The following is a 27,814-nucleotide window of genomic DNA, read 5'->3' on the forward strand; positions in this document are numbered from 1 at the left end:
AAAGGAATACCTTAACTCATAAATCGAACTGACCATGCCATGGCAAAAAAAAAAAAAACCCCACATAATAACCAAAAGACAAACAACAAACACAGAAAACTAACGACTGTACAACTCACCAAACATAGAGGGTTATCTCACGACTGTACAACACGAACTTCTCCAAACATAGAGGGTTATCTCTCCGGATAGTTAGGCAGATCCTGCTCCACATATTGCACACGTGGTGCACACGTGGTGTTGCTCATGTAAGTATAAACATAATGTTAAGTCTGAATCTGCTATCCTTGTCGTTATGTCACACCGAACTTGTTTTCTTCGGCTACATATTAAAAGATGAAAATTCACAACACTTCCTATAATAAAATTACCTTATCTGAGTTATCTCCCCATATTTGGCAAAGTTGAAGAAAATTGAATCAAACACAAATATGGTGTGTTTTTTTTCATAAATTATTGCCGTAAATATGATAAAACATATTTTTTTAAATTACATCAAAAGTTTTATTTACATACGAATTACTACTCGAAATTTGCACATTTCATTAAAGATCTAGACCAATGTTTTTAATCTGCTACATCAAAATCCAAGATGGTCCATAGGAAGAAGACACCCGACACACCTATACCGACTGTGCAAGGGCTTTATAGCCAGTCCATGTCGTTAAAAACTCCGATCGTCGTACACAGCTTAATAGCAAAGTAATATTTTAACTCTTGGTTCTGTATTCAAGGTACGATTTATCCCTCCCTGAGACATGATACTTGCATTTACGTTGGCCGCTCTACTTAATACTTTGTATACGACCGCATAAATTTTTTTGCGTCGTCTGCGTCGTCGTCCGAAGACGCATTTAGTGTCCGGACAATAACTTTAGTTTAAGTGGATGGATCTCTATAATTTACCAGAAGGTTCAATATCACTAAAGGAAGGTTGGGATTGATTTACGGGGTTATGGTCCCAACCGTTTAGGAATTAGGGGGGGAGGGCCGAAAAAAGCATTTTTTGTAGTTTACAGACAATAACTTGTGTTCAAGTGTATGAATCTCTCTGAAATTATTCCATAAGTTTCCATACCACAAAGGGGTGGTTAAGATCAACTTTTGGGGGGTTATGGCTCAAATCATTTAGACATTAGGGACAAAAAAGGGGGACAGACTAGTATTTTTTCATGGTTAATGGACAATTAAGACAATTTAAAAGCAGTGTAAGGGAGGTAATTCATATACATTTAAAATACAATGCCGTGTATGTTTGGATTTACCTCCCTTACACTACTTGTAAATTATGTATAAAGAAAAGCCTGGTTTTGGACTTAACAAAGAAAAGGGGGGTCAATAGGCAACATCATAGTGTATTGCTCAAAAGCAAAAAAGGGGGGTAAACAGTTTTTTAGGGTGGGTTTGGGGGGAGGTCAATTCTATAAATTCAAATCATATAACCAATTCTAAGTTCTTTGAATACAGTTATTCTGTGTCAGAACTTGAACCTATAATATATTTGATTACAATCCAAATCTAGACCTGTATCAAGCGCCAAAATTGTGTCCATTTTTGTCCCAACTGTTCAGGGTTGGACCTCTGAGGTCGTATCCAGCTACGCTCGGCAAATCACTTTATTATATTTGTTATGGATATGATATATAAAACTTGAAGTAAAAAAAAATACAATAGAAAAATAAACAATAGGACATAACGTATTCATCATTACTCATCATCAGACGACCATAAAATCCCTCGTGGGTTTAAAGTTGTCATAATGGAGAATTCAGTGTCAAAATAATTATCCTTCTGCCATTGCAGGGTAATTAATCCGTACAAAATGGGGTTTCTTTCTCGAAAACGAATGTACCATACAAACTACATACTGTTAATCGAAACTTTATTCGTGTGAGACTTTGAATATTGTTGAAAGTAAACTGACTCGCCACTAAAAGTCATTAATCAAATACATAAGCACTCTTGAGGGAATTATCTTTAAACAAAAATAACGTCTAGACATTTTAATTATTATGATGTTTTAGTTCCATACCCACTGTAAGCTTTTCAGTCTGCAATTGCATCAAGCTAAAATTCGATCCTTTCAAATCATGAAGCCAAATAAAAAGCAATGATATATTTTAGAGTATTCAAATTAGGAAATGTCGTATATAATGAAATATTTTCCTCGAGATAGCAATCTTCTTTTTTCATTAGCTATTACTATCAGGTATTCAAAAAAGAATTCCATGTACGTGAAGCCTTCATACTTTTAAGTATTTGGATGCTATATTTCTATTTATATAAACTACAACACATCCGCGACATAGTAGGTAAGTGACTGAATTAAAGTACCTGCGCCTAATTTTTAGTACGATTTTTTTAGTATTCGTATTGTCATCTGAAAAAAGTCATGCGGATTATGAAGTGCACAGTTAAAAAAGATAATCTTTAACACCTTGCAGTAGACGGTAACTTTCAGCCAAAATATCTTTTCAGTTAATGGAATATATTGTAGTGTAAGAAAACGCCCATGTATCAACTATACTTGAGTCTCAAAACATCTTAGTAAGATGGTGCTACTACGGACTTCTTTTAAACTGAGTTTTGCTGTGCGTATTGCTATATAATTGTGTTTCTTTATTATACATTGACTAGTGGTATAGGGGGAGGGTTGAGATCTCACATAACATGTTAACCCCGTCGCATTTTTACTTGTGCCTGTCCCAAGTCAAGAGCCTCTTGCCTTTATTCGTCTTGTATGTTTTTTTTTTTAATTTTAGTTCATTTATGTTTTGTATGCCGTCCTTTTTCACTGAACTAATACACAATTTTATTTAGGGGCCAGCTGAGGACCACTTCCGGGTACTTTTTTTTCTCGCTGCGTTGAAGACCCATTGGTGGCCTTCGAGTGTTGTCTGCTCTTTGGTCGGATTATTGTCTCTTTCATATATTCCCCATTTCCATTCTCAATTTTATTTCAGCCACAATACAACGTAAGATTTCCAGAGACAATAATATAAATAACTTAGAACAAAAGTCAGCAAAGCACATTCAAAGTGCACAAGTACACAGTCACATGAGGCTATCGTCTGAATTTTTGATAACTTCTGGCATCTTTAAAATGTGGTCCACGTAGCAATACATCCGCACAATCTTCATTTCCTTTATGGACAGCTAAAACTATAGGAGTCTGGTTCTGAAAAAAATATGAAATTACAGTATCATAATACATAATCGTCAAATTACCAAGGTTGTATTATTCAATTTATATGGAACGCCACGACTGCCTTATGTTAATAATCAGCATTATACGCAGTGTTCACAGCATTATATGAAGTGATCACAGCATTATATGTAGTGCTCACAGCATTATATGAAGTGATCACAGCATTATATGCAGTGCTCACAGCATTATATGCAGTGTTCACAACATTATATGAAGTGCTCACAACATTATATTAAGTGCTCACAATATTATATTAAGTGCTCACAACATTATATTAAGTGCTCACAACATTATATTAAGTGTTCACAACATTATACGTTTTTTGTTGTATGATGAGATTGATGTATGATGAGATTTATGAATGATGAGATCATTCGGTAAACTTCGTTTTTTAGCGGAAATTACCGAATCCATAATTGGTAAATTACGGTAAATTAATGCCCAGCAAACAAATTTAAACAGTTATTATTATATATGTGATCATTAAGGCAGTATACAATATTTAAAACGGATTGAAATAAGTAAATTAAGAAGTATGATCAATTTAACCCAAGTTTATTCCACACCAGGGCATTTTAAACTTATTTTGAGGATTAGTTTCATTACTAACAAGATTTTGTGAGGTAGACGAAATTGACTTTAAAACGATCGTATTGACTTTTGATGTGCAGAAATAGGCAGATCGGACATATTTTGACTTTAGTTACTTACTTCTTAAGTTTGGGATTAATTGTAATCAACATATTCCAATGAGACTGAAAAATGCTTTTTTTTATTATGATAAATAATAATTTTACCTGCCGTAGTCGTGCGTAAAATATATTTCGGTATTTCTCTTACGAAAATGACTTGTTTAATGGAACAAAACGTATTTTTCTTTTTACTCTTCACAATAGGCTTTTAAAAAATAACCTTTCAACTGTATATTCCGAAAATTTTGTGAAAATCGAATAAGTGGCAATTCTTACCTTTCATACCTTAACTTTCATTGATAAAACATAATATTGACTCGTCCAGTGTCCAGTTTGAAGGTCATTTTAGTTACCGTACACATTCATGCACGTTCTAATTAATCAATAGTCATGTATGAAAAGCATAAACAAGTTTGAAGGTAAACTAATAACAACTTAATCCAATCAAATTGCCTACGATTCAATGACAATGACCAGTCCACATCATAAAAATGTATAGGGGTAAACTGGGTAGGGAGAAAATGTCAGATATATCAAGTTCATTATTTTACAATAACGAGTAGAAATTTGTTAACCAATAGATTTGTTATAATTTCATAAACATGTCGTTATGTATTGGTATAGTTTTTGGATCTTTCATTAGCGTATATAAGGCTGTAGAAAGTTTGGCCTTCAAAAGTCAACATAATCATTGACTTTATAAAGAAAATTCGCCTTTTTAAAACATTGAATGTTTCACAAATAATACGCGACAACAAAGCAAAATCATTTCTTAAAACACTGCAAAAAAATAATTCTGATTGATGCAGTGGTATTGTCATAAATTGCAATGGAGTGAACAGTGGTACATCAAACGTCGAATTCCCTCACACAATGTTATCACACACTATAACAAAAATCAAAATTAAAGTCTTTCGTTTGATTTGAACGGAAATTAAAAGATCTTCCAAACGCGAGGATACATTATAGCAGCTATTTTTGTTAAATGTAATTAATTTGATTTCATTTTACATGTTCGTAATTAAACTTTTTGTTTTTTTACTCAATGTGACAGGTAGACCATTGCACTACAGCGTAACCACCACCGCACTTCAGCGTAGATATCAACAAGTCATACATTTTAATGTCACCATCGCACTTCAGTGTGTTAACCATCGCACATCAGCGTATACCATCGCACTTCAGCGTGACCATCGCGGTTCGGAGTACCATCGCGGTTCCGAGTCCTACATATATATAGCCTGTAAATTTATGGAACGCCACGACTGCCTTATGTTAATAATCAGCATTATACGCAGTGTTCACAGCATTATATGAAGTGATCACAGCATTATATTTAGTGCTCACAACATTATATGAAGTGATCACAGCATTATATGCAGTGTTCACAACATTATATGAAGTGCTCACAACATTATAATAAGTGCTCACAACATTATATTAAGTGCTCACAACATTATATTAAGTGTTCACAACATTATACGTTTTTTGTTGTATGATGAGATTGATGTATGATGAGATTTATGAATGATGAGATCATTCGGTAAACTTCGTTTTTTAGCGGAAATTACCGAATCCATAATTGGTAAATTACGGTAATGCCCAGCAAACAAATTTAAAAAGTTATTAAAATCATGTTATCATAAGGTAGCATACAATATTTAAAACTGATTGAAATAAGTAAGGAAAAGATGAAACTGAGAGGTGAATGATTGAAGTAGTTCTGTTCGTCGTAAGAAATACGAATGGCAAAATGTAAGTTAAATAATAAAAAGTTTATTTAATGAAATATCGTAGGAAAATTTGTATGATATATTCTCGAGTTCATTTCCTACTGAAGAAATTTAGCAAGGTGCCACTTTATAGTTCGTACTCAGTTTTAAAAAGCTTAATTACCTTTTAAATAAAACAGTCAGCTTTCTATAACACATAGGTGCCATATTACGCTAGCTTATATATGTCATGATAGAGTCATTTTTGGCATCGATTTTCAAAATTTGGCATTTTTACATGAATAAGTATCTAACAGATATGGAAAATGCAGTTTAAAGCATTTCACTGTAGGTGTTAAACAGAACTTTACATCAATTATTCCATTTTTTTACAAGCTTTTTAGCACGGCAAGTACTAAGATTGTCTTCGAAATATGATCAGCAGTCTTATATAGAAATTTAAACTTTCATAGAAAAATTTACCCTTTCAAGACCCTGTTTATCATTTTCATTTAAAGTTATCATCTCTTATGAAAATTGAGTTTGTGGGGATGAAGAAAACATTTACTACGTTTGTTCGTCAGTTTGCACGGTACATACATGTATATATATAAAAGTGGTATGCTTGCCAATGAAACAACTTTCCACAAGAGACAAAATGACATCACAGAAATTTTAAACAGCTAAACGGCCACAGTACGACCTTCAACAATGAGGTAGGCCCATACCGGATAGTCAGCTATAGAAGGCCCCGAAATGATAAACGAAAAATATTCCTAATTTATGTACAAACAAACGATCGAAAAACTAACATGTATATAACACATTAATTAACAAACGACAACCACTGAAATAAAGGCTCCTCCTGACTTGGGACGGCCACATATATATGCAAAATGTGGCGGGTTTTAACATGTTAGCGGGATGTTGGTATCCTCCCTCTAACCTGGGACAGTGGCGTAACAGAACAACATAAGAACGAACTATGAAAATCAGTTGTAAAAGGCTTGTTAGTTTTCTCGTTTGAATTGTTTTACATGGTCGTATCGGGGCCTTTTATAGCTGACTATGCGGTATGGGCTTTGCTCATTGTTGAAGGCCGTACAGTGACCTATAGTTGTTAATGTTTGTGTCATTTTGGTATTTTGTGGATAGTTGTCTCATTGGCAATCATACCACATCTTCTTTTTTATATTAACTCATTAGATGGGTACAAATATAAATACATATGATCTAACAAGAAAATAGAGTGAACGTGCATGTGGGCGGGTACTTGTATATCCCAACAATAAAAAGACACTATAAGTACTGATCTGAGAGTATATATAACTAATATAGTACCATGCTGTTGATTAAAAATAACATCACTCCAGACCCTTTTGTTTTCCACATAATTAATATTGCCAATAATTAAGAAGTTCCGGGTCGAATCGATACCAATAATATATTCACCTGTTAACTATTACATTATCTGTACGTTCCGCATCTGACAGGAGTACCACGAAACGCTGTATTTAAGATTTTGCTATATACACGGGTCGTAATCACAGGGTTGAAACTACTTAATTCAATCATTGTCACATTGTTCCCGATTGTAGTACTTTAATCAGTATGACTTTCTAAGATGACAATACGAATAAAAAAAATCTGGACTTAAAATAAGGCGTATAGGTACAGCATGTACAGTTTTCAATTTGTTAGACGTAAAACAGCGAATCAAAGATTCAATTTTATTCATAACTCATAAAGGACAAAACTGTTGATTAAAAAATACTCCTTTCCAGAGACTTTTGTTTTCCAAACAAAATCAATAATACCAATATTAAATTGACAAGTTCCAGGTCGACGGGTTCAAACAGAAAGATGTTAAAAGCAGAGAAAACTTCATCTTATAATCGGCATGACTTTATCAGATGACAATACCAATACTAAAATAAGGCTTACGCATAGTTATATTCTTTAATTCAGTCACAGACCCGCGATATCACGGATGTGTTCTAGTAAATATATATACATATTAAAAGTTGTGAATATTAGTCCGGCGGCTTTGCAAAAAATTGTGCACATCCTGTTACAAGCATGAAATTTAGCATAGACCTTCCTCAACTATTACTCTTTTATTTCAGATAGGGAGGCATTTGAAAAAAATGTCTCACTTCCGGTAAAATCCAAAATGGCGGACGTTATACTTAAATCAGCCCAATATCGAAGACTAGCGTGTAAAAATGTCCTATTATCATGCTACTATCATAATATTTGGTACAGACCTTTGTGTTTTACTACTTTTGGATAAATTAAATAGATTAGATGTCTTCAGAAACCCCACTTCCGGTTAAAATCCAATATGGCGGACATTGTACTTAAATAAGCTTATTTTTTAGGGAGGGTAATTGAAATGTGTTTTAACGTATTGCTACTATAATTACATTGTGTATGAACCTTTCTTTGGTGCTTCTGATGGAGACAATGTATAAGACATATGTCTTAAAAACCCTTACTTCCGGAAGTATCCAAAATGGCGGACAGAGAAATATCAATTTTTTATTCAAATTTTCAACTTTCTTCAAAATGTAAAGAAAATGATTTTATTTTGTGCTGGTCATTAAACTTTTGGCTTTAAGTTATCCCCAAAACCACTTATTCTAGCATGTTGTAAATGCTAAGATATAAAGTTGACACTTCCGGTAAAAATATGACGTAAATTTTAAAGATGAGTCCTCAAACTATTTCTTCGATGTAGAGTTTTGGATAGATTGATTAAAACAAAATAAAATCACTATAGTACTAAAAAATATTTAAAACTACTTCTATTTGGCCAAGAATACATGCTTATTCACAATAACCACCACATGCACACAAGGCAGTGCACGGGAGACCCGATTTTACACATTAAAAATAACCGCGGAATCCTTTCTTACATCCATAATGTACAAGCTTCTGAAAAAATGATGAGGTCTCAGAAAGAGTTTTTTTTAAAGGGACCCTCTTTGTCCCTTCGCAATCCATTAGTGACAAGACTAGGTAGCATAAGAGTCAATCCAAAGCTCGTCTCACTAAACACCTGCATTAGTATATTTTACATGCTTGAAAAGACTAGAACAAGTCGTGGGAATAGCCTCACTTAAAATGAGATTTCCCTTTTGTGCAAAAATTGACTTTCTTGGTTCGTTTATCATGTTAGATCTGATAAGTTTGTACAGTACCACCCCGGTGATTTAGGCTGATCAATCATCATTCTTTATGTTAAAGTCACATCTTCAAATACCATTAATGTCTCCCACGCAGTCTTTTTTTCCTTTTTCAAGCAAAGAGAGAACAGTATCACAACCCGTCATAAGGTATTGGTCAGAAATAAAAGTGTGTGATCACTCATTGCCTAGTGCATTTGAAAGGCCATTGATAGATATTAATCCAAAGATTTTTGCCTCCCCAAATACAATCAATAGTTCGTCTGCCCCTTTGTTACGGAATAGCGAAATACTGGTAGTTTTAAAGCTGCTAAAAGAAGCAAGGGCAACATTTAGGGGAAAGGGAATACACAGACGAACCCAGGATTAAAAACATCCTCAAAGATGGGAAAGTTTTCTGAGAGAAATACAATTTTGAGTACAAGGTAGTTGAAGCAACAAATGCTCAGGATGTTTAGTGTTATCCACCACTTGATGATGTTTCAAGTTTAGCACCATGTTTACACGAAGAGACTGACACTAGAATCAAGATAGATGTGTCTGATGCAGTGAAACATAGACTAAACTGAGTCATGACTCAAACAGTCGATACTGATGTCATTGCTGTTTCGCTATTCCGTGACATAGGGCAGACAAACTTTGGTTTGCATTTAGAGGGGGAAAAGTATAAGATATATATCAATCAATGACCTTTCAAATGCACTAGGCATTAAAAGATAACACGTTCGCTGGAAAAGGAACTGCGTTGGTGACATTAATGGAGTTTGAAGATGTGACTATAGCATTTAGAATGATGATTGACCAGCCAACATCACCATATGGATTTGATGTTTAATGTCATTGAAAACGATACGTGGTTTTGTTGGAAGATAAAAAAAAAAAGAAACAGATTAGGTTAACAAGGCAAGAAAATATGTGTTTTTGCAGAATTTATTAAGATGTGAGAAACAATACCAATGTCTTTGTAAATGTTGGAAATCAGCTCTCCGATTGTGAATTGCGGCCTACTGAGTATGCTGATTGGGTATTATGTCCTTACCTAAATAAAATACCTTGAAACTGAAATACGAGTGGATGAAGTCTTGGATGCGTATGGTAGTTATAGCAACAAATGGTCAGGATATTCTATCTTATCCACCACGTAATGTATTTCAAGTTCAGCACCAAGTTCACATTTAGAGGCAGACACTAAAATCATGGTGCATGTGTCTGATGCAGTGAAACACGCACTTAAACGAGTCATGATTCGAACAGTCGTTAATGATGATGTTGTCAATACTGTTTCGCTATTCCGTGACATAGGGGTAGACGTTGTGTTTGGGAGGGCAAAAGACTTTGGATTAATATCTATCAATGGCCTTTCAAATGCACTAGGCAATGAGTGATCTGGGTGATCTGAAACACTTATTGTTATCCATGTCTTTACCTGTTGTGATATGGTTCTCTCTTTGCTTGAAAGGGGGGAAAAGACTATGTGGGAGACATTGATTGCATTTGAAGATGTGACTTTAACAAAAAGGTTAATGATTAATCAGACTAAATCACCAGGGTTTTACTGTAAGATCGCACAAACTTAGCAGATGAGTATAACATGGTTAACGAAGCAAGAAAATAACTATTTGCGCAACAGGGACGGCTTTTCGAGGCTATTCCTTCAACTTGGTGTAGTCTTTTCCAGCATGTAAATAATGCAATATCCTTAGGCAGGTGTTTAGGGAGACGAGCTTGGGATTGGCTCTTATGCTACCCACTCCAGGCGGGGACAAAGAGGATAACTTTTGAAAAACTCTTTTTGAGGCCTCATCATTTTGTCAAAAGCTTATACATTGTGGATGTAAGAAAGGATTCCGCGGTCATTTTTAATGTGGAAAATCGGGTATCCCGTGCACTGCGATGTGTGCATGTCATGGTGACTGTGAATAAACATGTATTCTTGGCCAAATAGTAATAATTTTAAATAATTTTTAGTACTATAGTGATTTTATTTTGTTTTAATCAATCTATCCAAAACTCTAAATCGAAGAAATAGATTGAGGACTCATCTTTGAAATTTACGTCATATTTCTAACCGGAAGTGTCAACTTTATATCTAAATATTTACAACATGCTAGAATAAGTGGTTTTTAGGATAACTTTAAGCCAAAAGTTTAATGACCAGCACAAAATAAAATCATTTCTTTACATATTGAAAAAAATGAAAATTTGAATAAAAAATTGATATTTCTCTGTCCGCCATTTTGGATATACCCGGAAGAAAGGGTTTTTAAGACATATGTCTTATGCATTGTATCCATCAGAAACACCAAAGAAAGGTTCATACACAATGTAATGATAGTAGCAATACGTTAAAACACATTTCAGTTACCCTCCCTAAAAAATAAGCTTATTTAAGTACAATGTCAGCCATATTGGATTTTAACCGAAAGTTGGGTTTCTGAAGACATCTAATCTATTTAATTTATCCAAAAGTAGTAAAAAACAAAGGTCTGTACCAAATATTATGATAGTAGCATGATAATAACACATTTTTACACGCTAGCCTTCGATATTGGGCTGATTTAAGTATGACGTCCGCCATTTTGGATTTTACCGGAAGTGAATCATTTTTTTCAAATGCCTCCCTATCTGAAATAAAAGAGTAATAGTTGAGGAAGGTCTATGCCAAATTTCATGCTTGTAACAGGATGTGCACAATTCGTCTGAAATATGCTTGTAGCCGCCGGACTATAGGCACTATAATGTAATTTTAAATTTGCCAATTTTCCGATTATCACGCAGGAAAAAATGAGCGTGTATGTCTATACGATAACACTAAGAAGGGTTTATGTTATGACAAAACTTAGAAATTGATAACAACAATTATTCCTATTTATTATTTAAGGAAGTACACGTAGGGAGCAGTCCGAGTAATTTCGGTCCACCATGTTGCAGGCAATAATCACTGTAACCATAATAAAAAAAAAAAAAAAAGACTAGAGCGACGGTGTTTTTACAAATCAGGATTTATCACGGGATTAAACAACATTAACAAAAATATTGCTTATACTCTCAATTATTTTATTTTTTTTAATAAATTGTCCACATAAAATCACGTGAAGCTTTGTTACTTAATGATAATTCAACATTAATATTTAAAATTATATCAGTATACTTTATTTCAGTTGTATCATTATCGTGCGACATTATTCCGAACATGGGATAACCAATTTGCTGACCAAATTCATCTTTCAGCCCCGTTGCTCCCCTTATGTTGCTGCCTGGCATGGTTAAAAATATTTTTGTAACTTCGACATGTTATGCTTAAATCAGTTTGGGACTTAAATTGTTTGTTTTTTTCTTTTTCCTTTCATTTCCTTTGTGAGCATGAAACCTTCATCTACAAAATCCTATCATCCTGCTTGCAAATCAATGTTGTATTTAAACATTATATTACAAAACGTCACAACATTCGAACGTCAGCGAAAGGACCATCGTACTTCGGCGTAGACCATCGCACTTCAGCGTGACCATCGCACTTCAGCGTCCCCATCGCACCTCCGACTCCTACATATATTTAACAGTATGGCATATATAAACCACATTATACATTTCCTATAATAATGATTGATAGATTTGTTTCTTTTTCGTTTACCTTTAGTAGGAAATATGGCATGCATGTTCAGGACAAGAGCAAAGTATTAATGATTAGATATAATACGTAGGTTCTGCTGTGCAAGGTATGGGTACCTGGGTACCGACACAAAAAACTATAGGGTATATCACATAGGGACAGAAATGGTGCCTAGCAACATACCACGAACGGACCCATACGATATGCTTCTATAGTTCAAAACATGATGAAATATTATTTTTGTGTTTGTGCAAGAAAAGTGCTGATATCTGTGCTGAATGCGTTTTCTCGTTTTCGCATTTTCGACTTCGCATTCTTGCGTTTTAGAGTGATTAAAGAAAATTATAACCATAATTGCACTTCAGTTGTCCCTATGTAAGACTAAGTAATAATTTATGTAAAATTATTTAATCATTGCGATTAATAAACTCTGTTTTTATAAGTATGCACCCATAACCGAAAAGAACATTTTTGTTAAGGGGCCAACCGAAGCCCGACTCCGGGTGAGGGATTTTTTCGCTGTGTTGAAGACCAATTGTTGGTCTTCGACTGTTTTCTGGTCTTTGGTAGGGTGGTTGTCTCTCAGACATATTCCCAATTTCCATTCTCAATTTTATCAATACTTCAAAATCTATTATAAAAAATATATTCTCTAAAAATCTCGGATTAACAATCGATATTGACCTCTATCAGTTCAAGCCTAAGAAATATTGTTACATAGTTTTTTTACCTTATAATTTTTAAGATTTTTGTCGGCTCCCCTTTCTACTAACAAGGTCACATCATTAACATTGCCCACACTGACGGCAATGTGTAAAGCTGTGTTATTCTGAAATCATAATTGTAAATAATCATTTATTTTATAGCAAAGGAGGGCCAATTGCTCATGGCAGACATGGGTAAAGCTGTGTTATTCTGCCCGCCAGGGCGCAGATCCACGAACTAACCCAACTCAACTTAACGGATTTTTAAAACTCTGTTATAAAAATGAAGCCTCAACAAAAATGTGAACTAATATTATGAGCCCACCTGCCATTAAACATGGCTGTATTCACTTCAATTTCAAGTACATGTATATGGATAAAATTGTGTAAAAATTACTGAAAGGACACTGAAATAGCCTGACGATTTTTATGGGTATTGATAAATAGGCTACAATTTTCTTAGATAGGTAGTATAACATAAGATATATTTTATTTCCAATTAAGGGCCCACAAGCGGCATATATAGAGAATACTAGTATAAGGAATAGGAACATTGGTTAGGATATATACATAAAGAATTTACATATACAATTACGAATGTTTCAATCGTCCTAACTACAAAACAAAATCCCGTTCAATTTTTCTCGAATGTGACCTTCTGAATTAGAATTATCACAGGGTTTGTGCATACATGAGCAACACGACGGTTGCTACGTATACAGAGCAGGAACTGCTTACCCTTCCGCAGTATTTAGTATATAAAATTCCCACGGGGGTTTTGGTAGGGTACGTGTTGCTCAGTCTTTGCTTTTCTATGTTGTTATTATGAACTGTTGTTTGTCTCAATGATGTACCGGTATATATATATAGTCATACAAAATGACTTTGTTTAAATTTAAGAAACAAATAAATACCTACATTTTTATCTCTGGCATCAATAAAGGCGCCACCTTTGGTAATCAGCATGTCCATGCATTCTGTTTTATTTCTTGCAGTTGCACAGTGTAATGGGGTACGATGCTGTTATAAATAATACGAAATAAAGCTTAAAAACTGACTAATGCAAACCTATCTTTGCTATTTGATCCAATGAATTTTAACATAAACATATATGAGGTAATGTTTCGAACTGATTCCAATTTTCTATTTTGCTTTAAGAAAACCTCTTGTTTTCGAAGTACCTGTATGAGTGTCTAGGCGAGGGGTACTCAATTCAAGAATTCTAACGAGAGTGATTCTAGTTGATTTGATTGTCATGTGATGGAAATCTGTAATCAGAATGATATTACCTAATCTATTTTTATTTTACGTGTGCCATTTGCGCTGGAATTGGTATCATACACTATTAAAAGGTAACGTGTCAAAAGCTATTTCACAAACATTTAGCATATTCAAATCGCGACTAACATGAGTTACAACCAATTGTCGTGCGAAAGAATTATAGTTACTAGTAGTAGCTTATTATATTAAAAAGGGAAAAAAGTGCATAAAGGACTTGCCTCTACTTTGTCTCTAGCTTCTGTATTAGCACCATACTTCAACAATATGTTTACACTTTCTGTGTGTCCCTCTCTGGCGGCATGATGCAAAGCTGTGTAGCCCTACAATATTTTTTTTTACTCTTAAAATTGAGAAAGGAAATGGTGAATATGTCAAAGCGACAACCACCCGACCATAGAGCAAACAACAGCCGAAGGCAACCAATGGGTCTTCAATGTAGCGAGAATTCCCGCACCCGTAGGTGTCCTTCAGCTGGCCCCTAAAATATGCATAATAGTACAGTGATAATGGACGTCATACTAAACTCCGAATTATACACAAGAAACTAAAATTTAAAATCATACAAGACTAACAAAGGCCAGAGGCTCCTGACTTGGGACAGGCGCAAAATTGCGGCGGGGTTAAACATGTTTATGAGATCTCAACCCTCCCCCTATACCTCTAGCCAATGTAGAAAAGTAAAACAATAACAATACGCATATTAAAATTCAGTTCAAGAGAAGTCCGAGTCTGATGTCAAAAGATGTAACAAAAGAAAATAAATAAAATGACAATAATACATAAATAACAACAGACTACTAGCAGTTAACTGACATGCCAGCTCCAGACCTCAATTAAACTGATTGAAAGATTATGTCTTCATCATATGAATATCAGGTACAATCCCTCCCGTTAGGGGTTTAGTATCATACTATCATAAAATATATGAGAAGAACATAACCCGTGTCATGCCCACAACTGTTTTTTTAGAAATAAATGTGTTTAGTTCCGATGCAAAGACCCTATCAGTGAATCAATGTTAAAGCCAAAATATGCAATCTTTAATGACCTGACAACAGTATCGTAACTATATCCCCTTTTAATAAGTCTATTTAAAGGTTTTGTTAGTTTCTGAGGAGAATACTGACATTTTTGTGCTTTATAAAGAATATTTCCATAAAATTTTGGATGTGAAATACCTGAACGTATAAGATGTCTGCATGTTGAGTTATATTTACGAATTATTTCCTTATACCGGTGATAAAATTTAGTAAATGTTTTGACCAGTTTGTGATATCGAAAACCCTGCTGTAATAATTTTTCAGTAATACATAAATTTCTCTCGCTAAAATCTAATACATTGTTACATACACGAGCGAATCGTACAAGTTGAGATATATAAACACCATAAGATGGTGACAAGGGAACGTCACCATCTAAAAATGGATAATTAACAATAGGAAATGAAAAATCATCTCTTTTATCATAAATTTTTGTATTAAGCTTCCCGTTTATGATATAGATATCAAGATCGAGGAAAGGGCAGTGGTCATTGTTATCATTAGCTTTATTTAAAGTAAGTTCTACAGGATAAATTTCCATAGTATACATACTGAAGTCGTCATTATTTAGAGCCAATATATCATCCAAATATCTAAAAGTATTGTTAAATTTTTGTATCAAATGTTGTTTTGATGGGTCTTTGCTAATTTTAGTCATAAATTGTAACTCATAACAATACAAAAACAGGTCCGCAATAAGTGGTGCACAGTTAGTCCCCATTGGAATTCCAATAACTTGACGATATACGGAATCTCCAAAGCGAACAAAAATGTTATCAAGTAAAAATTCAAGTGCATAAATAGTATCAAAGCATGTCCAATTGACATAGTTCTTTTGTTTATTGCTACTAAAAAATGATCTAAAAGAGTTTGAACATATGTACTCGCATTCCGACTTTTTAAATGCCCAGTTAATTAGGGATGTGAATTTTTTCTTAAAAAGAATATGAGGCAAAGTGGTATATAGGGTAGAAAAATCAAAACTTTGAACAGATTCAAAATCACCAATATATGCATGCAATTTATCAAGTACTTCCAACGAGTTTTTGACACTCCAAAAGTAATTAATTCCACTATTTTCAAAGGCCTTATTTGAACAATTTATTATCAGGTTTTTTATTGTACCAAGTGTACTAGTAAGTAAAACAGACAATTTAGTAGTTGAACAATGGCTGGAAGATGAAATAAATCTATATTTGTAAGGTTTTTTGTGCAGCTTCGGAAGCCAGTACATAGTTGGGACTTTCATTGTGTTTGGTTCTGCTTGTAAAGAAGTAGCTAAAAGTTTTTATTATACTTCACGTTAAAATGCCATATTTTGATTGGCTAAGACGAGGGTGTCATTTTACTTTATCATATGTTTAGTAGTAAATACAGTAGTTTTGCATATGTGATAAATAGCCTGCTGTTTAATCCATATCGCGAAACTTTTATGCGCACCCATTATCGCATACCCTTTATCACACCCCTACCCCTTTATCGCATACCCTTTATCACACCCCTACGCTTTATCACACCCCTACTTTTTTTTTTTTTTTTTTTTTTTTTTTTTTTACATAAAGTCAGTTTTGTTTTTTTTTTTTTGCTTAAGAAAATTTTTCCTCAAAATAGGTAATTTTTTTGAATGACGTCATTGTTTGGTATGTGACGTCACGAACGTCAAGTTTTTATATTTTTTGGCACACTAAATGCAACTATGAAAAATACAAAACACACAAATTAATACAATAATAAACAAAATATTTTTAAAACAACAGCACGCAAATTGTAAGGTAACCCAGGTGCTTCGAATAAGTAATTGAGCAGTTCTTTTAAGGCCTTTGAAACAAGACAAAAGTAGAACTGAAGGTAACCCAGTGCTATGGATCAGAAAACAGTTCATATAATATAATACTCTTCTGTTGAAATATATGATAAAGTGTATAATACATGGCAAAATCCGTATCACATGCCGTATCACCCTCGACCAATATCATCCCTCGGGCCTAAAGGCCCTTGGGCTGATATTGATGTCTCGGGATGATACGACATATGATACGGATTTTGCCATGTATTATTCTCTATCTATCACATAGCTGAGAGGGTGACAATTTTTTTGAATGTTACCCTCTCGTCTAAACCAATCAAAAATCGACAATTTAAAGGACAATGGATTGAATTTACACCAAGTAGTTAAATACAATGCTTAAGTTTTACGTTTTGGATCAAATTTCATTATTTAACTGTCAAAATAAAAAAAAACCATCTTGTTGTTTATTTCTAATACTCGTAACGTTGTTATGTACGTGACGTCATTGAAAATCCTTTTGAAATAAAATTAATCTGTAAAAGACAAAAATGGTAGGACGTTCAGTATAATAAATTAAATAACACATAGCTGAGAGGGTGATAGAGCAGATTGGTACCCCTTGAAAAAGCATTGTCAACCTTGGCTTCGCCGCGGTTGACAATGTTTTCTCGGGGTACCAATCTGCTCTATCACCCTCTCAGCTATGTGTTATTTATATAATGTTTGTTACAGATGTCGTTTTCTGAAAATGAAGTCAGTTGGAATGTTGGTGAATTGGTGATTTCCTTTTGCAGAACCTCTATATAAAATTTACGTCAAACAATAATGATATTATTAGCAGCTTTATCAGCCGGGACAAACACAAATTCCTTGGCTAGTTCTGTTAGTTTATTTTTGATACGCGAAATAGGGTTTTTATAGTTTTTGTTGAGGGTAAAATGTTCTTTAAAATGTTGTATTCGAATATCAACTATCTTCATTACTGAATTAAAAAAAGAGTCCAAAGATTTTTTGTCAGCTTTTTCCCGTTTTACCCATTTCAAACAGTAGGCGCGGAGTGAGTCGTTGATGATATTACGACACTCATTCCAGTTAACAGTTGACGGGGGACGATATTTAGGTCCTTTACTGAGGAATGATTTTAACTCTCGGTCGCGAACGATGTTAAGGTCTCCTGTTATAACATGGGAAATTGGTCCATAGGTGTATTCTGAATTACTGCAATTACACGACATAGGTGTATTTTCAGTGATATTTACATCTTTACACAATTGGCTATAATTAAACACATATTTTCGGGTAGATTTCTTGTAAATATAACAAATGAGAGGGAGTTCAGTATTATCAAAATATCCAGGAATTTGGTCTTTAACAGAATGGTCGTTAAAAATACCGGCAATATTTACAAAATCAAAACCTTTATTGACATACTTTATTTTAATAAAATGTTTTTTATGATCTTCAGGGCGATCAATTTTTGGAAACAGTTTAGAATAACAATATGCCATTATAATTTGGACAATTTCATACTTAGGACTGTAATATGAAATTGTGTTGCAATCCTCTAAAATTTTATTTAATTTATTTATAGGTAAAGAACAAAGCTTGGTTAACAGATAATGTCTGCCGTTGTTTTTTGAAATGGAAATTAGGTCCGAAATATTTGTATGGTTGGTCCGAAATTTTCTTTGATTGCGATTTTTTCTGCGTCCATGAGAACGATTTTTACGAACAGTTTTAGAAACTATATCCAAAATGTTAACAGAATCGGTTCTTGATATATTGCCAATTCCCATGATATTATCATTAAGACCGAGAGGGTAGACTGTCTGTAATTTTTTAATCCAATTTAATTCATTTATTTTTCGTGATCGTACAAACTTGGAATGAGATTCACCAGGCTGCTTATTTACTACTTCTAAAGGTTAAACTGTTTTATTATTTATGCAAGTATGTTTGTCGAATAAGACTTAAAGCTGAAAAAATTAAAACATGCTACAATATAAATTGTAGCCTATTTACGGAAAATTTATTTCTGATGTTGCCAATAGTTCCTTACTTTTTATTTAATTACCGCTCCCCTCACATCCTAAAATTGGTGTTGCAGCTTCTTTGGAAAAAACTCACTCTAAAACGTTTTCCTGGGACACCGACAAGTATTATATTTGCCTGCGTAAAAATACATTTTAAATGATACCCCAGGGGATAACTTTCAGGAATTTTGGGTCCTCAACTTTGAATTTGTTTGACCTTTGTCAACTTTTTTATTCGAGCGTCACTGATGAGTCTTATTGTAAGTAAAAACGCGCGTCTGGCATACAAAATTCAATCCTAGTATCTATAATGATTAAGAGTGGGCATAATATCTGTAATAATGATGCTCAAGGGGAAATATTATCTTCCATTAGAAATGACAATTTACATAATGCCTGTATAACATGGAATCACTCAACATCTTGTCCGTGTATACATCTGCCAAAGAGTAATTATTCCAAGTATAATATCTGTATGTATAATGATGCCCAGGGGAAATGACTTTTTAACATACACTAATAACAATATATCATTTTACCAGGCCACGGTTTGCGGAAGTAGTCAAGAAGACAATATTATGTTTTTCAGGGGTTGACAGGATACACGTGATCGTTGTTAGTTTCAACTTCAATATTATTATGCAAGCAGATGTAATGAACAGTGATTTCATACATTATTTTTTTTGGTTTACACTTTATATAGGGCTTTATTTATGATCTTATTCCAGAGTGCACAATTCTTATTCTACATATTTCACCTTTATCAAAATTGGGAAATCTGTTTGGCCGTCCCATTTTGTTGTAGGGATGTTTAGATTAAGTGTCGAGTTAATATGTATATTTTGTGTTGTCTGCGAGAAACAAATCATTTTTCTGATCTAGTAACTAAATTCAAAACCAATATAGATAATGTTAACATATATATTTTATTGAATTGTGCAAATTAATCGGAATGCGAATGACAACATGCACCAACAATTCTTTTGTGTGTTTCCCGTTTCGGTAACACATGGCATTTGCGCGGGAACTTCTTACATAAACATCGTTTTTGGATTATTGAAACATGTGAAATGTACTGTAACAGTTATTGATTTTTGGAGGTAATGTGATATTATTTATTATTCAATAGTACATAATTTTACGTCAGGTTTGTACACACTAAGTCTCTGGTCAGTGGCGGATCTAGGGGAGGGGGGATTCCGGAGGTTGAACCTCCCTTTTTTGTTGACGATCAATTCATTTGGATAGGGATATCACAAAAGGGGCGATTCCAACCGGGAACCCTCCTGCTGGATCCGCCACTGCACACTACTCGGACCTATATATTATTTAGTGAGTGATGCGAAAAACTCAATTTACATTCAGGAGGAAGGACAGGGGGGTACCCTTCTCCCTTCTCCCACCCGTCTTCTCCTTTCTCCTACCCCCGTTCTCCTTTCTCCCATTAGAATAAAACATCTCCTTTTGAGATATTTTTTCTTGAAATATTAGAAAAAAATTTAAAAGGAGAGATATTTTATTTTTTCTCCTTTCTCCAACTTTTTCTCCTTTTTCCCAGCCTTCCTCTCCTTTCTCCTACTCCCTTTCTCCTTTCTCCCACCCCCTTTCTCCTTTCTCCTACCCCCTTTCTCCCTGTCTCCCTTACCCCTGTCCTCCCCCTCTACATTAGGTCCCCCTTTTTGAAAAATTACTAAATCCGCCTCTGCTTATCCTGGATGAGGTCCCCCTTTTAAAAAATGGTTGGATCTGTCTCAGTTACTCTAATCTAAACTGAAACACATCAGGGGCGGATCCAGCCATTTTGTGAAAAGGGGGGTCCAACCATGTACCCATTCAAATGCATTGATCACCCCAAAAAAGGGGCGGTTCCAACTGAAAACCCTCCCCTGGATCAGCCACTGCACATTACTTGGACCTATATGTTAGTTCGTCACATGTAATTACTTAAGTGATGCGAAAACAACTCAATTTACTAATAAACTCCCTTAGGCAGCAACCATTTGATTTTCTGGGGGGGGCTATGGTTTTTTTTTCTGGACAAATTTTTTTTTTCGCCTGTGGCGAAAAACAATTTTTTTCTTTCAATTTTAGCATTACATATAGTGGCAGCTGAGAGTGAATCAAACAATTTTTTTTTCTCAGAATCAAAAACAAATTATTTTTTCCTCCAAAAACTGGAAACAAACTTTTTTTCCAAAAAAAAACATAGCCCCCCCCAGAAAATCAAATGGTTGCTGCCTTATTAAAGAAACTTTATATAAAAGTAAACATGTTCATTATATTTTGCTGTGTGAAATTGCTTATGCGGGAAAGACCCATTACAACCCGACCATAGAGGAGACAACAGCTGAAGGCGACCAATGGGTCTTCAATGCAGCGAGAAGCTCCCACACCCGGAGGCGTCACAACAAACCCGTTCTAGAAATAATTTGTGAATGAAATTGGTAAATACAGTTATTCTTGATCTTCATACAATTTAAAGGCATTTCCAAATAGTCCTAAATATAATGCTTTATGCATCTGAAAAGGGTTGAAAATAACACTGAAAAATCATCGTTTTTTCTCTAGCATAGTTTGTACGTGCAGTATAGGTGTATTTTAAAGGCACAACAGTGAAGCCGCCGTATAATACTTCAATTGAACCGATTTACTTTTTGAAGTTTAATTACTATACTATATATAAAAATATTAATTTTCGCGAACCATTTAGGTCATGGAAATTCCAAAATATGGCATCAGTAAGGAGAGTTGTACAAATAATGTGAATACACAGAACCCCCATCCAATTCATCTTTAACTAAAAGTGCGTATTCATCATTTTCTATTTTATATGTACTAACAATATTCCATTTTTCTATAATTTGGATTAAAATGTGCAAAAATCTGAGTTAGAATAGGTCGAATGCCCCAAATAAACATTCCCTGATTGGTTGAAGCACTGTGGCGTCGATGTAAAGCATAGCAAGCCTCGATGTAAAGCACACGCTTCACAGGAATAATTAAGGAGAGTTTTACAAATAATGTGAATACACAGACCCTCAATCCAATTTATGTATTGCTAAAAATAATCAAGTATTCATCATTTTCTGTTTTGATTCTGCTAACAACATTCTATTTTTTCTATAATTTCATTTGAAATATGTGAAACCCCGCAATGAAAATAGATGGCCTCAATGATGCAAAAGCAACCCAAAAAATTTCCGTTAATATGTTAACATCTTGAACTTCGACCCTGGGTTCAAAGGGTTAATAAACCGATTCACAAATAGAGATATCCTTTCGCTCAAGTGAAGTATACAGGCAACTTCGTTTACAGAAATATATACACACTTTATCAGTAATATATTGTCATGCTTCTGCATATCCACGTTTTTTTGTATGCTGAACTTCAGTCAAATTCAATTCTATACAAACTTTATTACGTAAAGCAATAGGAGTAAGAATATTTTTTGCGCCAATTTAACCGTGACCAGCATCATCGTCAGTATCAAAATTGTTTATCGTAATCATTGTGAAATTTCACTGACATAGGGTTTATTAATATAGAGTAATTTTGGTAAGTATGGCTTATTTATGTCAAAGTTCTCCAGATGTGCTTCTCTAGACATCTTTGACGGTCAGTTTAATCCCATTTATTTCAATATTATCCCCGATGACAGAAATGTCAACCCGACCTATTCGTGTCAAAAGTGAAAATCTAATCTATTTGATGAACTAATTTCTTCTAAAACTGTACATGCATTATTTCTGTATTATTTGATAACCAATCACATTTGCGTTGCATGATAATGGGTACTGTTTGAGCGAACTGTCTAGTGTACTGCAAGATCGATGCAAATTGTGACGTCAGTGAGTGATCACGTGACATTATTATTTGTAAACAAACCAGCTCCTCATGTAACACGTGTCTCAGTCTGAACTATACATTCAAAGTGCAATCAATCTTTCAATCGCTATTTTATGATATTTTTGTGTCTGTTTTTTGGTTTGCATATCAGTAGTCGAAGTAAACTCAAGGTTATTATATAAAATTATTTGTCTCTTTTCGTCTGTAGTACATGTGTTTGAGGTCCGGTTTAATTTGTACGCATGAAATCTCTAGTCTAAAAAAAGCTAGTGATAGAACCTTAACCAGATAAGCAACTGTCTAGGGCCAAGTAAGGAAGGTGAAAAAAAAACTATTGGTACTATTACGCAGAACCATAAACAGATGCATAGACAGACCCAGGGGGTGGCAGTGGCAGATCCAGAACTTTTCATAAGGTGGGGCCCGCTCCAGTCATGCTTCAGTGATTCCCTATATAATCAACAAAATTTTTCCAACGAAAAGGGGGGGAGGGGTCTGCCCCCTAGATCCTCCTATTGGTGGGAAAAATTTAGTTGATTATATAGGAAATCATCAAAGCTTGACAGGAGTGGGCAGCCCTTTGGAAAGTCAGAGGCCACCCTTTTATGAAAAGTGCTGAATTGCCACTGAGATTTGCAGGTTTTCAAATTTCTTTGTAAAGATACCTTAAAATATCAACAACTCTGACTGAGTACACAATTTGATTCATTTTAGCTCATTAGCTGGGCTCACTCGCTAAAAATATTCATTGCGGCTCACTATCAAATATCTTGCGATACTCATGTGTAGAAAAACTGATAATCTATACATGTGTGTGAGGAGTAAGTTAGCTTAAATATAGCTAAATTTGGAAAATTTGAAAATGACTTGGGGAATGAAGATGTAGTAAAGACCGAATATCAGTTTTGGTCTTATATATGTGTACAAATATATCACTGTTTCAGTAGCAATGGTAAATAGACACTGAAAAGTCTTGGATAACATTTTATAGTTTTGAATGTTTCTTCATCAGTTGACTTAAATTAGGTAGAGCTAGGAGGTGTGTTCTTATTTCCAACAGAGGAGCGCTCAACCCATATCAATGTGTGCATGAAGCAAATTGATAGTTGCTAGATACTGAATGATTATACCACAAGAAAGTTTTAACCTGTGCATACTTAAAATACGATAAAAAAAACATGTCTTTTTCAGGACTTCTGATCCAACCATGTAGTATGTCATTTTATTGAGATATGGTTTTGGTCAATGGATGTTCATGAAGAACCTGCAGTACAAAGTATATCACTGGATTTAGCTCTTTGTCTAAGTGTATTATTAAAGTACTTTGCTTTGAGCTAAGTTCATTGTTATGCAATTCATTCTTTGTGAAATAAAGATTTGACAGACAACTCTCATGTACAAGGATTTGTCAAAGTAGTATCACCTCTTTCTTCAATGTAAGTAATAGGGAGATAAAAAGCATATATCGATTTGAACCAAACATTATATGTCCTTTGACCAAATTTTATAAAAAGAACAAATTTACCCGACAATGCTACTCCCGCTACTAACAATATGATGCTAGGTTGTTTTAATACATCTGTACTGCCTACTGATGACTTGGTCCCGAGTGTAAATGGTCATTCGATTATGTTTAAAAAAAATTATAAGGCCTATCTGGCCCAATTGATTTCTAAAACTATGTTTCATTGTACATGTTCAACATTTTTCATTCAATTGTTTATTTCTAATAAATTTGTGTGAATTAACATTGTAACAGTAAATGTTAATTACTACACTTTCATACCACAACAAAATACTGTATTTGTGGTACATGTATCACTTATATTTGTATCTATATAACAAACAAAAATGAAAAGAGAATAATTTTGCAATACCTTTTGAATACTATAACTTTTTAGATATTTAGACATATTAAGACTAATTAAGTAGATGTTGATAATATCCACTTGACATGCTTGAAATTCTTTTAGATTACCTTTGGAGCAGTTTTGAGTCTTTGAAGCAGTTTTGAGTCTTTGAAGCATGCTCAAAAAAGTTCTTTTGGTGAAATCATTTTCATATTTGTCAATTTTTTTTTGCTTCGACCAGCTTTGGAGGAAATATTATCAAAGAATTGATAAAAATCAGCACAGAAGTTTACTTCCTAGCTCATCTAGCCCCTAGCATCTTGTCAGGCATTGTCATTACTAAAAACCAATATGTTTTTAAATGTATTCTAATCTGAGGAACAATTCGACCTTTTAACAATTTTTTTTACTAATGATACTGACGATCCTCCACAAAGTAATATAAATAGAACCATACAAATAGTAAGCAAATACATATAAAAAAAGATGTGGTATGATTGCCAATGAGATAATTCTCCACAAGAGACCAAAATGACACAGAAATTAACAACCACAGGTCACCATAAGGCCATCAACAATGAGCAAAGCCAATTCCGCATAATCATCTATAAAAGGCCCTGAAATGACAATGTAAAACAATTTAAACGGGAAGACTAACAGCCTTATTTATGTACAAAAAATAATTGAAAACGAATATGTAACACATAAACAAACGACAACCACTGAATTACAGGCTCCTTATATCATGTTCTCAAATCTAGATATCATCTCCCATTTAGAAAAAAAAACACATGAAAAAATGAACCTAGAAAAATGTATTATGTGTTGCTCTCCCAGCTACAAAATGTATCCAAAATCAAAGATGTGGAACATATTCTATCAAAATCTTTTGGTAACTAATGCAATTAATGTCTCTTCCATGCCCGCCTTGAACATAAAAACTAAATAATAAATAAACAACACTCCTAATGCTCAGATTGTTTGTCATCGTGCAACACAACTAATAACACCATATAGGAAAAACATAGAACTCCTTTTGTCATAAGACACTGTCAAACATCCAAACATACTATCCACACTCATATGTGTCCACACTTGTTATAATCTTAATATATGTTAACGATGACTGAAGATGCAACAGTTAACATATACCTGGGAACAGGTCAATATATATGTTCCTGCATATACCAAAATCTGCTGTGCACGATATCAAAGTTCACTGTGTTGCAATGGCAACGACTGACAAACAATTAAAGATAATCAAAATTTAAAATGGAAATGGTGAATGTGCCAAAGAGACAGCAATCCGACTAAAGAGCAGAGCAGTTAAACCCTTTTGTGATTCTGTGAACGGAGCGATATAATAAAGTTCTTAATAAAATAAGATAGAAATGATTGTATTTCCAATATGGTATGCACATGGTAAATGACTTACAAAATTTGATGGTGAGACAAAATTGGCATCTGCTCCGAGTTGTAATAGTTTCTGGACCTGCGCTGTTCTTCCGAACTTTGATGCATTAGCCATTTCCTGTTAAAAATACAACTGGATTAAATATAAATCGAAGTTCTGAATGCTCAGCTGGTGAATTTTGTTCCAATATGATGAGAGTCTGCTTGAGAATTCCTCCATTTCTCTATTCTATATATTTTTGCATTTTTGGTACTTACTCAGTTCTCTTAATATTTTTGATGCAGTCGAAAATGAACCATACTTAAAAAAAAATATCAGACATAAAATATCTCAAAATTTCTCTATGATTTTTTTTTAAATAAAACAAAACAAAGAAAAGGAAAGAAAAAATAAAAATAATAATAATAAAAAAAAACATTGTACAAGAGGTTAAATAAAATCTCACCCTGTTAAGCCGAAGTTTGTTGTCCTCTCTGATTTCTGTCCGTGATTTGATTCTTATATCTCTGTCTATATTCATCTCGAACGTAATCGTGGTTTTCCCGGCCGCCACGAATTAGCCCAAAGCGGTGATTAAAAGTGGTGTTTTGAAACACCAAAAATCAAATCAAATCAAATCTTGAACGTAATCAATATGTACATTCGAATAACCAGATATCTCCAAGTATTACGAAAAACCAAATAAAAATTGTAGTTTTTCCCTACGAACAACAGCAAGTTCCGTCGGATACCATCTTAAACAATCTTCTTTTAGATCAACAAATCGTCCAGCCGAAAGGAACGGATTGTATTACCTAGAGCTTGTTTAGAGAGACAATGCAACATACAGACTCGTTAATATTTGTTTGAAACTTCTAGTGTAATCGAATTTAAAACATGTTTTGTCTTTCATTCACGTCAATATCAATATTTTGAAACAAGTGCACAACAGTCAATTAATAGTTAAAAAGAAAACAAGATCAAAGTACACATTGTTTTAACATTCGTGTTAATTAAACTGTGAGCAATTAAATGCTACTTTAAAACAAAAAGATCTTTACGTTTCATTTCACTTTTATTTTAACATTATAACTATGTATACGGTAAGGACATTTAATATACTGAATAACATGTTCGATCCTTATCCTTGTTCAGTGAAACAAATGCCCAACAGTTATTGCAAGTTCAATGATTGAAGATCCCAATAAGTTTTACTTTCAGAATTTTATACCGTTGAATTTATATTGGAACTCATCTAGAAATATGAAAAGGTATCCCAAAAGCTATCAATGCGAAACAAATTAGTTTATCACTTGTCAATACAAAGCAACGGACGAAAAGCAAAAGTGTCAGACCAAAAGCAAAATTATCGGACAAAAAGCAAAAAGGACAGAAAGTAACGGACAAAAAGCAAAAGTGTCGGACAACAAGTAAAGACGGACAAAAAGCAAATTCCGGACCAAAAGC

At 34.0% G+C, this 27,814-nt stretch overlaps 1 protein-coding gene across 1 annotated transcript; it reads right to left on the reverse strand.

Moving 5' to 3' along the window:
• Positions 1-2,248: 2,248 nt before the first annotated feature.
• On the reverse strand, positions 2,249-27,317 carry LOC143062930 (ankyrin repeat and SOCS box protein 14-like). Its single transcript, XM_076234770.1, has 6 exons — positions 26,814-27,317; positions 26,390-26,485; positions 14,614-14,715; positions 14,033-14,134; positions 13,141-13,239; positions 2,249-3,178 (listed from the first exon to the last, which is right to left on the reverse strand). Exons 1-6 carry the CDS (start codon positions 26,886-26,888, stop codon positions 3,065-3,067), a joined length of 588 nt encoding a protein of 195 aa, XP_076090885.1. The 5' UTR covers positions 26,889-27,317; the 3' UTR covers positions 2,249-3,064.
• Positions 27,318-27,814: the final 497 nt, after the last annotated feature.

Source organism: Mytilus galloprovincialis, chromosome 2 (genome assembly GCF_965363235.1).
Source record: "Mytilus galloprovincialis chromosome 2, xbMytGall1.hap1.1, whole genome shotgun sequence".
Classification (NCBI taxonomy): domain Eukaryota; kingdom Metazoa; phylum Mollusca; class Bivalvia; order Mytilida; family Mytilidae; genus Mytilus; species Mytilus galloprovincialis.